This window comes from Aulonocara sp. 'chitande type north' Nkhata Bay, linkage group LG15 (assembly GCF_057382095.1).
Source record: "Aulonocara sp. 'chitande type north' Nkhata Bay isolate Kocher_YH1m ecotype deep benthic linkage group LG15, A_spYH_male_GT1.1, whole genome shotgun sequence".
Classification (NCBI taxonomy): Eukaryota; Metazoa; Chordata; class Actinopteri; order Cichliformes; family Cichlidae; genus Aulonocara; species Aulonocara sp. 'chitande type north' Nkhata Bay.
This window is the reverse complement of record NC_141358.1, coordinates 4,034,059-4,046,067: the sequence shown is the minus strand read 5'-3', so window position 1 is coordinate 4,046,067 and position 12,009 is coordinate 4,034,059. Positions and strand designations below refer to the sequence as shown.

General features: G+C 39.4%; 1 protein-coding gene across 8 annotated transcripts in view; it reads left to right on the top strand.

Moving 5' to 3' along the window:
* Positions 1 to 12,009, top strand: part of hmgn3 (high mobility group nucleosomal binding domain 3) — a 37,988-nt gene that overhangs the window by 24,362 nt on the left and 1,617 nt on the right. The window contains exons 2-7 of one of the 8 annotated variants that reach the window (XM_086265424.1): positions 3,908 to 4,077; positions 5,791 to 5,838; positions 6,086 to 6,115; positions 8,017 to 8,067; positions 8,741 to 8,839; positions 9,038 to 9,137. In XM_086265424.1, the coding sequence (XP_086121550.1) occupies positions 4,063 to 4,077; positions 5,791 to 5,838; positions 6,086 to 6,115; positions 8,017 to 8,067; positions 8,741 to 8,839; positions 9,038 to 9,137 (343 nt within the window). In that variant the 5' untranslated portion in view covers positions 3,908 to 4,062. The other 7 variants (XM_086265425.1, XM_086265428.1, XM_086265423.1 and 4 more) reach the window with 7 other exon arrangements.

Below are 12,009 nucleotides of genomic sequence, written 5' to 3'. Positions count from 1 at the left end.
GACTTCCTTTTTTTTCTTTTATCATCATGTGGGATGATTAAAAGCTTCATGGGTACATAAAGTTCAGCTTTTGTTGTCTAATGTTCCCAGGGGTGGTATAGTGGGGAAGTTGTTTACACGGCTGCTCACAGCAAGACAGCTCTTGGAAAAGCCGAGGCCTTTCTGTGGGGAGTTTGCATGTTTTCCCTGTGCAGGCGTGGATTCTCCTTCTTTTCTAGTTCTCATTCAAAGTGGGCTGAAGCAGGAGGAAACGAAGGGGACAAATTGCAGGAAAAGAAAGGACAATGGTTCCATATGAGGTTAAATATTTGTGCTGATTTATACTTTAACTTGTCATCCAGCTGTAGATCTTAGATATTTTATCAGCGAGCGCAGACAAAGATGTTACGGTCACAATGACAAACAGTCTTAATATCTAGACCCCTGGAGCCATCACAGGGCTAATGGAGAAACATACAATCTTTTCTGCCCACATTCACACCTATGGCCAGTTTGGACTATGTGAGGAAGCTACAGTACCTGGAGGGAGCCCACGCAGGCACAGGAAGAACACGCAAACTTCACACAGAAAGGCCCCAGCAGGGAACTAAGCCTTTCAAGCCATTCAAGCCTTCTTGCTATGAGAAAACAATGTTAACCACTGTTCCACCCCCATCAAACAAACTAAAGATCAGGCTGAACATGTCCTCTATTATGACTTAATATAGCTTAAAAGGAATGAGCTTGGTTCTGCTTGATTTAAATTTATCAGAGCAATACTAATATCACTTGTGTTTAATGTCTATACCAACTTTTGAGTGTTCATTATGTCACCCAGAGGCGCTGTACTTATGGCAAATGACCCTGTGCTGCCATAAACCATGACCTCGGTTAAACATTTTGCAATAAGTTTATGTTCCCAGTTTCAAGCTTAAAGTCTTATGAAATAAAACAATCATGTTGGTTTTGTACATTATCTCTCCATCATTACAAGAAGGGCTGACAAACTGGGGCTGTTAGGCTTTTATTGCATGTCGCTAACTTATAAACGTGAGCTGTCCTCAGTTTGTCAGTTAGATCAACGCCTCACTCACAATGTCTGTTTTCAAAAAAGGTGGGATGGCGATATCAAAATGCTCAGCTTCAGATTTACAAAGCAAGACTTTCAGACCAACGGGTGACGCCATGTTTTCAATTTCCATCTTTTAGATACAGACTATGAATAAACATTATATTTGTTAAACATGTGAGCATTATTTTATCAGACTATAGGCACTTAGCCTGATTCATTAATAAGTTGTTCATCTCTTTGAACAGCCTTATAGAGATGTTAGCATGCTCTAAAGGCCTAATCTTTCCTTTTAATACAGCCTATCTATCCATTTTGTTCCATTTACCCAATTCAGGGGCACAGGGGTCTGGAGCCTATCACAGCTGTCATAGTGTCAAAGGGAGGATACAACATGGACAGGTCTGTCTTTGCGAGGAAGCTGGAGTACCTGGAGAAAACATCCATGATATGCATGATTTAGTGTATATAGGGCATTTTCAAAAGTTCGGTGTGGAACATAGATTCATTTTGACCAGCAGAGGTGAAAGAATTCACCAGGAAGTAAGGCGATAAGAAATCAGTGATTCAATGAATAAAAAAGAGAAACAAAGTAACCATGTTTGCCCCACTGACTGGATATTTAAGCAGAAGTGAAACTCATTAAACACGGTAAACTTTAAAACCTAAACTATTTTGTATTGGCTGAAGTCAACCAAACACAAAATTTGCAAAATCTCACTGGCCTGCTGTGAACATAACTCTCTCTCTTTACGTTAACTTACACAGATATGGTTCCATTCTATTAATTTAACCTTTTAGGCAATGTATTTGCTTTGCATCTTTTGTGTTCACATCAGTGGCAGATTATTGGAAACAGTTCAAATGGTGCCCGTACAAGCTTGTGCAGCATATTGATGATTCAGACAGTTTTCACACTTGTGTCATCTTTCACCCCGTGGCCTTGTGGGTTCAGGTTTTTCCTTGATTTTTTTTAAAACTCTCTGTCTGTATATATAAGCTTGTAGATGCGCCCCATTGTGATTTTCTTTTCTTCCATTGAGCTGACTGTGTCAATCTATGTGGGAACACTGCAGCTCCCATCAAGCTGGTTCTGGGTTAGTTGGCTTCTACAGCGGTTGTGCGTTCATACCTGTGTGGAAATCAGGGGTTTTGTTTGTTGGCTTGTTTAGGGCAGGAAAGCTCTGCCTATTGTAAAACTGGTTTCTCTGTGCGTTTCTCTGTCTGTTGTTATGTTGAACAAGAATGTGCCTTTTGTTGATTTCTGTGCAGTTTTTTTTATGGCTATTGTGTGTCAAAACAGTGCAATATGTGCATTTGTATATTGTAGAATATGCTGAAAACAGTTGCTTTGTAAGTTCTGGATGTTTATTGTTAGTTCAAGTTAAGTTCAAAATTGACTATACCTACTCATGGGAGCACTAAACAGTTAAACACCTGTTTTAAAGCTTTAATAGAAAATTAAACTCCTTGTAGCGGTGTAATTTAGAACATCACGAGATTTAGCTCAGATTTGGAGTAGAAACAGAAAGTTAGCGAAAAGAAATGAATTGACACCTTCTATCCTGAGTATTTGGTTGACTTCTTTGACTGGATGGCTGAACGAAATGTTTTTTCTTCTTTATTTGAGCTGCTTGAAGGTAGCACCTTGGCCTCTTAGAAAATGTGAATGGCATTTTTTTCCAGTACTTGCTGATGTACTAAGAGGATGTGATGCATGCAATCAAAAAGACGTTCATTCCAGGCGATAGGTGTTTGTCATTCTGGTTTATTTTGTCCATAAGAAGAAAGCAGGCAAAAGAACAAAGTGTCATGGCTCCTAGAATAAATAAATATATTATAAGCCACCGCTAGTAAAAAAGTCTAATGACAATTAATAAATAATTTCTACAGAATTTTTAAAATGTTTTTCTCTCTGTTCAAATCATCTGCATGTAGTTGCACAAAATGTGTAGTTTTTATAAAGGCCATTCATCCATCAAGCAAAGGAGATTCTTCCTGTTAAAAAGGGGTTTTTCCTTCCCGCTGTCACCAAGGCGCTTGGTCGTCTTATTATGGGGATTTATCTGTATTATTGTAGAGTCTTTATCTTACAATATAAAGCATTTTAAGGAAACTGTCATTGTGATTTGGTGCTATAGAAATGTATAAATATATAAATGAAATTGAAATTCTGAACACAGTTGTATTCTTGATGGTGCCTCCACTGTCAGTAACACTGTTATACCTAAGCACAGATATCTACCTTGGGTTCATTTTGTCCTTCGGGTCATGATGAGTGCGCAATTTGGCTTATCAGGAGGGCAGTTTTGGGTCATCTGAGTTCACTTGGGGCAACCAAGGCTGACCAGATGGAAAGCTGGGATTACAAGTGAATCCTTGCCTGACTACAGGGGTCCTAAAACTTCCCAAGAGGTAATTAAATTCAAAGGTATGTTATGTTAAAAATTGTACTGTGCACATGAATGACAGATTTGGTTTCGTGATCTACAACTTGAATTAATTCTGACTTTATTTCTAGGATGCAAATACAAATGCAAAAAAAGCACTTGTGCACAATATTCGTAACCCTGTCTGACACGCTGAAATCTAACACAGTATACACCCCCCCCCCCCCCCCCCCCCCATTGCATCGTTTTACAGACCATCACGTTCCTGAAGGGAATGTGACAACCTTTTTGCAGAAACGTTGTGTATGATTTCTCTAGTTCTCTGTAGCAGGGAAACCCCTACAAGACACAGTACCTTCCAGCTTTTCTGGATCTCGCCTGTGGCTGACATTGTGCCATTGTGCCCATTTTTTCTGGTCCTTTGTATTTTATTTACAACATTCTCTCTATCCCATCCTACATTACCCAGATTCACCGGGAGGGATCTGCGCACAAAGAGCGCGTAGCCAATCGTTGGGAGACTCTGGTAAATTTCGGCCAATGCCCGCGACCCTCTTATTTACATAGAGACGAGACGATCCAATCGGGAGTCAGCACAGGAGTGGATTTTGACTTCTCTGCCCAATGGCTGCGGACGGTGTAAGTTTTGGGGGAGTGCATATAATCAACATATTATCGAAGGTGCTTAGATATTGATCCCGTATTTCGAGGTAGTTCAAATTCACCTATCTTGGCCCTTTGGCTTTGACCTTTATTTTGCTCGGTGGAGAATTATTGACGCATAAAATGCCGAAGAGAAAGGTGAGTGTCGTCCCTGCGTGCAGCACACTTCACTGTAGTTTTTTCGAGCTCATGCAATCGAGGAAAAATGGGAATAATATTTTGTGGCGACGTCGAGGCAGGTGAGGTGATGCCAAAGTTTGAGGAAACGTCTTTTCGACTGCAGCCTTTCACGCGTAGGCGTTAAACACCCACTTATTAATAACGGATATTTTATATGCGACATTTTGGGGCTTTTTTCATTATAAATCCTCGTGTTCATCCCAATGGCCGTTCTTGTGGTCGTTTTCCCCCCCCTGCCACTTCCCTGTCCACAGTGCGCACCGGTGAATGTTAGAGCCGCTGGATGGATGGACGCGTAAATCCTGTTGGAGACGTGCGCTGTGATCATTCTTCTGGGCGCATTTCACTCATATAGATTCTCTCATCTACTCATGTAGATTCCTAATAATGCGTGATATATGTAATATTTAATAAACAAATAAAATAAAAGCCCTCCACCTCCCTGTCTAATTTTGGTTCTCCGGGTGGTGATGAATATGGCAGGCGCCACGCAGAATGAACGAGCCCTTAGCCCCATGAAGAGAAAGGAATAAAGGGGGGGAAGGATCAGGGACAATCGCCGCTGTGTGAAAAGAGGCCGTGGCTCTTATCTGAACAGGACTGCACGACAAGCTCCTGTGCATTGTATCAGCGCATACATGGAAATTGGCTTTTCTGTCACCTAAAAAAAACGGCTATTGTCCTCGCAGATTCGCCTTTGAGGACAGAGAATGGGGGGCCTCTAGGGGCGGAGGTCGGCCACATGCAAATGATGCAAATAATGTGAATGTCAACCTGCGAGCTAAACCAATATTTTTTTTCGGGTTTTTTTTTCATGGTGGGAGTGGGCGCACTTCTCTCGTGCGCCGTCCCTGCCTACCTGGAGCCGGGAAATACGGTGTCCATTAGGAGCAACAAATGACGCCCGTGTTGTTAGTTAATAAGCGCCCTCCCCCGAGTGAATCGATGTCATGGTCCATTATTCTTTTTTTTTTCTTTTTTTTTTGCACGTAAGCAAGATGCCTCCATTAAAAAAATGGAATTAACCAGAGAGATTGTGGCATCATCATATATCATCATCACATAATGTGATTTGCATCTGTGGAGAATTTTGGTCACGTGTGATGGAAATTGTGCTTTGATTATGTGAAACATTAAACAGTGGTTTTATTTTTTTTTTAAAGACCATTGATTTCTGGGGGAAATTATTTTAATCCTTTTCTTAAGAAGGATTAAATTTAATTGTGATTACATTCTTTTTGTGATTCGGCCAGAATGAGAAAAACCTTCCTCCATCATAAAATCCTCAAATATTATGATGTAAATAATATCTGAGGATTATTTTTTTGTAAGTAATCAAAAACATGCTAATTGTTTCAGCTATTGTTACAGATGTGTTATACCATGAGTAGTAAGTGATATTTCCATTAAGACATCCTGGAATCTGTTTTGGTTCACAGAGATAATTCACTTGTGCATGAGAAAAATTAAATTTGAACTTTTTTTATATGTTCATTTTATTTCCTGTAGTCCCCAGAGGCTCCTGAGGGCAAGGAGGCCCCCAAAGTCACAAAACAGGTAGACGCTTTGTGAGTGTGTGTGCTGTGTGTGTGTGCGTGGCAGTGTTTCCGCGTGCTGTGTGGAGTGTGTATGAGTGAAAGAATACTCACATGAGGAGTTAATGATTAGGACACGTGTAACAGTCACCAAGTAGATCGTCTCGAGAGCAGTTGGCAAAGGTACAACTGATATCTCTTTCTCTCTCTCTCTGTCACTGTCTCTCCCTCGCTATCTCTCTCTTGTTGATCATTTGTTGCTCCGGTAGCCCACCAGAAGGTCAGAGAGATTGTCAGCGGTAAGTTTCACTCTCCCCTCTCTCTGTCTTCACCTCTGTCACTGTCCACTCTTTCCTCTCAGTGTCAACCCCTCATCCCGCCGGGCTAAAACATGTCACATTACCAAGGCTCTGAGTAAAGTCCTCTCGACCTTTATGGATTTCATCAAGGCAATCGCCAATTAAAAGAGCTCCATAAATGTGCTCCCAGAGGACTGGCTCCTGGCTTGGTATGCATGTCTACTCTCTGTTGTCTTTGCCCATTCTCAGTGTTGTATGTTGCACAACATGTTGATGTTCAGGGCTGCATGACTGCCACCAGTGGTGTTATAAATTCTGTAATCATGTGGATGAAAATAAGTATTTTCCTTGATGACGTTATGCCTAATTTGTATTAAGCTATTGATTGTGAATGGCATTTTAAAACAATGTTATCTGAAATATAGTGTTATTTTTATGTGGTCTAGCAGCCCTGCTGTGCAGTCATTGTGTTTGTGTGTGCGTACTTTGCATGTTAAATCCACCGGTGCTGGGTCTTTTTACCCCGTCTATTTGCATGTGCTGTTGAAATCATGGGTATCAAACTGGCGAAGAACAGCCTGAATTCTCTTTAATTCTTTCATTTGAAAAAAATCTCTTTTTGGCATATGTAGTCAGTCTCCTCTAATTACATGTGCAACACAATTTGTAGATAGCAGTTGATCGTTAAAGGCCACAATTTAATTCTTTCTGATTCAAGCAACCTGTCAACATCTAGACATACTTTTTGGCTTTGAAAAGTTTCTCAGCACCAAGAAAAAAGAGAAAAAAACCTGAGTTATTAATGCATTCTCTGCCTCTTTCACACTTTACGCAGTCATTTAATAGCTTTTGAGGGGCTGGTTCTTCTCTGTAAGTTTGACACCCTTGATTTAAACATTAGTTTGACATTTTGAGCCTATGTAATTCTTGCTAAGGGTTTCATGGGAAATCTTTATCACTTTCATCTCTCATTTCTGTATGCTAGATATGCTAGCAGTTAGCTTGGCTTAGCTTAGCATAAAGACTGGTAGCCAGTCTTTATGCTACCTAGGCTTGTCCAAAGGTACAAATTAACTACTTGCACCAAAAAAATGTATGGTGTAAGTTCTTTTTTTTTTTTTTTTTTTTTAAAGGGCATGCGATACCATGTCTGTGTAGCCACAAGGTTGGTTTGTCTACACTACAAGCTGTGCGTGCCTCATTCAAGCTAACGCCAAGTAGACTGAGGTTTAGCTACAGTTAAAGTGCCTCTTATCCTTTTATTTTCAACTCTAAGTCACCCTAGCAAGCAATTTCTTAGCTGTAGGTTTACTTTTGAAATTGTATCTTTAGGCAATTTGTTACTAGCAGGATTGACCCTCTTCAGCACAGTTTGTCTTAATTCAAGCCTTTTTATTTTAGATCACATGTGCTGTGTCAGACATTTCTTGAGCAAAACAGAGATATTGTGAGAATAAATCACATGATTTCATTTCATCACAGCAGCGTTACTGTAGCTTGTGGCTTCAGGGTAACATGGTCCACACGCAGCAGCCTAAAAAAATGGCCAGAATCTTTGCTCCCATCTGATAAAATCATTGCACAGTGGTCTTAGGTCAGCCCACATCTGATATTTAAAACCCATGGGAATATGATGAAAGCCCATGGGTTATGAAATATGGTGCAAGTACTTAATCATTATCAATATTTGGGCTACAGGAAGATCAAGTGCAGACATTTCAGTCAGCAGGCTTTGGGTTAATCTCAGTGAATAACTCTGTACAGCAAAGTAGCTGAAACTGCTTTCAAAGAGTAAAGAGAAAAGATAACTCTAGATAATATAGATAAGAGCAACATGTCTTCATAAACTCTGAACCATGAATTAGTTCTGACAGGATTTATTTATTTATTGTAATTTTCAGAGACCTGCTCCACCCAAGCCTGAGGCCAAGCCCAAGAAAACTGTCGTCAAGGTGAAACAGATTACACACACACAAACACACACTAAATTATTTGTAATAATTTGCAAAAATCTGAGGAAATTGGCTGCCTTTTAGTATTAGTTTATATGACTGTCCAAAGCTGCTGGATTGGAAAAACAAAACACAAACTGAAAGCAGGCTTAACTGTGATGAGTATGTATGCAATAACTCAGGCTATTTTTACTTGAAAACAAAGAAATGGGGGGTAGCTCAAGACTTGTGTACATTACTGTACTGTTACTGAGTTTTTACAGAATCACATCACTCTAGCTTTAGCCTTATTTATATTAACTCCCAGTATATTCTGGAAGATTATATTGGTTACTTCACGGCCTTGCTCTGAGCTGACATCTTAGTACTTGCCTTGAGATCCTTGGGCAGATCCTTTGTGTCCTCCAGGGGCCTGGCTGTAGCCGGAAGGGGATAGAGCATTAACACCCCAAAGCTCTGGAAAGGTCATTTTCTGAACCACTTATTTCCTTTAAGATACAATATAAAATAGAGAAGTCCTTTCCTGGTTTTAGTCAAGTTTGATTTTTTTAACTGTAACCACTGTGTATTGACTCTTTGCTGCCCTTGTGAAGCTTTTGCAATGCTGATTTAGAAAATGTTACTATAATTATCATTATATGCACATTATGTTAATCTCACTTGTTCTGTGCAGAAGGTGGTAGATGATAAGGGGGCAAAGGCAAAGAAAGGTGGCGCTAAGGGGAAGAAGGAAGACGGTCCTGCCCAGAATGGAGACACCAAGGCCAATGAGGTATGAGGAGGGGAAAATAAAAACATGATGTAATTTTTAAATAAAATGTAGGAAAATTATATTCAGTTCTAAAAATAATAATCTTTATTTCCTTATCCTGTCAATTTGTGTACAAACGAACATTAATTACAACAAATACGCCACACGTCTGTTTTTGCTCACATGGATATACCCTCACACATAAACACACACACACAGATCTATGTGTCTCGTCCGTCTGTCAGTGTGTCTTCCATCAGAAGCACGGCTCCCTCCATGATGTCAGTGAGAGGACAGAGTGAGACAGTCAGAGTTAAGGGTATGGTTGAGTGTCTCTAACTGGTCTTTGGTATGTGTGCTTGGACACTAACGTGCTGCTAATAGTCACGTCTGCGTTAACAGGGAAAACATTTACTCGCTGTGCTTTGCAGTGCTGTGTTTATTAGAGTGTTTGGGAAACACAATGAAGAAGTAAGGATGTCCCACTTGCTCTCTGTGTGCAGTGAAGTGGGTCTGACACAACTTTTTCCATTAGCAGGAAGGTTAGCTGCTGCTCACAGAGCTGCAATGTGAAATGTGCTCTGGTTCATGAACAGCTGACTCCACTATTGACCAGAGGGGTGTAGTGGGAGGTGAGATTAACGGGTTACCGAGCTATGTTTAGCTTTTAGGCAGAGTTTTCTGTGTCACTAGTGACTTTCTTTTTACTCGGCAACATTACCGTGTTTGCTTTTTCTAAACTCATAAGCTTTACGTTCAGATTTTCGGTACACTTCTAAGTACAAATATCTGCTTGACGAATATATTTTGTATGCAACCTGTTGAGCAATATCTTACTAACACCACCATGAAGCTCAGCTTCAGCAGCCCAAACTGGGCGTCACGGTGTCACTGGAGTTTGCATGCATTCAGCTGGTGATGCATAAAATGTATGAATGTTTTTATGCTTGGCTCTAACCTGCTGCTAATTCTTCTTTGTGCTGCAACTAGAACCCAGGTGAGAAAACCGATCAACTGCATTTCCAAAATGATTATAACTAATTAAAACTAATGTAGACGTTAAAAAACATTTTAGTTGACCAAAAAAATTCAAAAATTAAAACTAATGAAAACTAAATTTTGTAAAGTTGGAAAACTAACAAAAAAATATAGAGAAAATATTCTTAAATGTAGTATTTGTTTCTTTAGCAAAAATATTATTACAACTCACCTGACGAGGCTTTGATGAACATGTTTACTGGATGTCCACAAGACTGTGAGTCAAAACATAAAATAATAATAATAGAAATTTAAGACACTCCAACTTAATTAACAAAAATTAAACTAAAACAAAGCATTAAAAACTCAACTGAAACAAAAAAAAAAAGAATGCACTCTGGAAACTTCAGCTAAATTACAAATCATAATGAAATAAAAATAAAAAGTAATATACAAAATACAAAACTATAACAAATCAGTACATTTGCAGGTTGTTTATTGACAGTTTTAGATGAATACAGTAAATTTGATTTTGATATAAAGTGATTTTCATATCTTCTTCATTAGGTTATGGCACAGACTGAACAGACTGTACCCTGACCTTTGTTTAAAAGTATTCATTTAAAAACATCAGAGCTGTGATGCGCAGTTGTTACGTTTCTAACCAACAACAGCACAGCGAGAGTGCCAGGTATGATTATGTTTCTGCTCTGTGCGCTTGTGATGATCACAGATTCCCAAAATTATCCTTTTTCTCAGCACCACTGTCGTCTTGTTTGGTACAGTGTTGCATTGCACTGTTTTATAATTGGTGCTCAGTCAACTGACTTGTCTGATGTGCCTGGGTTAACAACAAAAGTTCTTAACCACTATTGTGGTACCTGTTGCCTCTGAGGGTGTTAGGTTTGGTCAAACCAACTAACACAAAGAAAACCTGGCTGTGCTGAACTTAGCTCTCAGAGGAGATCGCAACAAAATTATTGCTAAGTCAGGAGAGAATGTAAAAAGTAAGTAAGATAAAATAATTGTGCCGCTGCAAAATTTTAGCTTGAAAAAAACGAGTGATGAGTTGAGCTAACAGCTTGAAGCTCCTCATTGGCAAATGAGGTCATATGTTACCTTGAAACTCATGAACACCGACCTGCCTGACTTTGTAAATTTCTTATTGAAGGTTGACTTCGGTCGAATCGCAGTACTGATAGTTCTGCTTTTATTTACTGGAGGTTTGAGAGGTCCATAAATAGAAATCAGCCACTGCTGGCAGTAAGTGAGTAAATGTGGTGTTTTGTTGGGGAAATGAATTGAGCCATTAAAGAAAGAGCCTGACATTTGGATAAATAGGTTGCTTTTACCTTATGAAAAAAAAAAATATAGCACTTTCTCTGTGTGTCTGTACAGTACAAATGAAGCCAGGCTTAGCTTAGCATAAGCCATTTTTACACATGAACAATGGGAAGAATCAGGCTGGGATATTTCTGACAGTTCTTCTTTCTGACATGTAAACCACAGCAGGAAACAGTCAGCTTCAGATGCATCTACCCTACCAGAAATACTCCATGTGGTTTAAGGTGATGTTCTGCCTGGATAGAGCAGTTTGTGAGTTTGTGTACTCATATGCACCTTTGTTGGGAGATGTCATGAAAAGTTCAAAGCTGCAAAGTGGATGTGTTTAAACCCCTTTAAAGTCTGAATGCCCATAGAAATATCTTGTTGGTGTGTTCAGGTGAATCTTGACAACTTTGGATGGAGCTAGGCAATAGAGAAAATATTTTACATTTTTATTATGTAATTTATTTTTAGTTATTGTTAAAGTAAAGCGTTACGCAATTATTTTATACTTAAAATGTCCGGTGAGGAAACTACTTAGGCACCTTGTTTAAATACTTCAAACTAGGAAGTGTGCCATCAGTGCCAACTTCTCATTGGATACAAAGGATGGAAAATGTAGAAACGCAGCTGTCTTCAAGCATCAATAAAATGTAGTTCAGTATTGTTTTTTCTCTATCGTCAGAAGTATCATAATTATAGATTTTCTTGAAATTTTGAGGAAATATCACCCACCCCTTATCTGTAGTTATTTATTTACTCATTTACACTCTGCTCAACTCTGCCGTTTGTTGTGTTTGTGGGGTTCCAAACATTTGTTGCCAACTTGGCAGTTGCAGAGTGCTAATAGCTGGGCAAACCGTGTTCCTGCCGTCTGTTCTTTACTT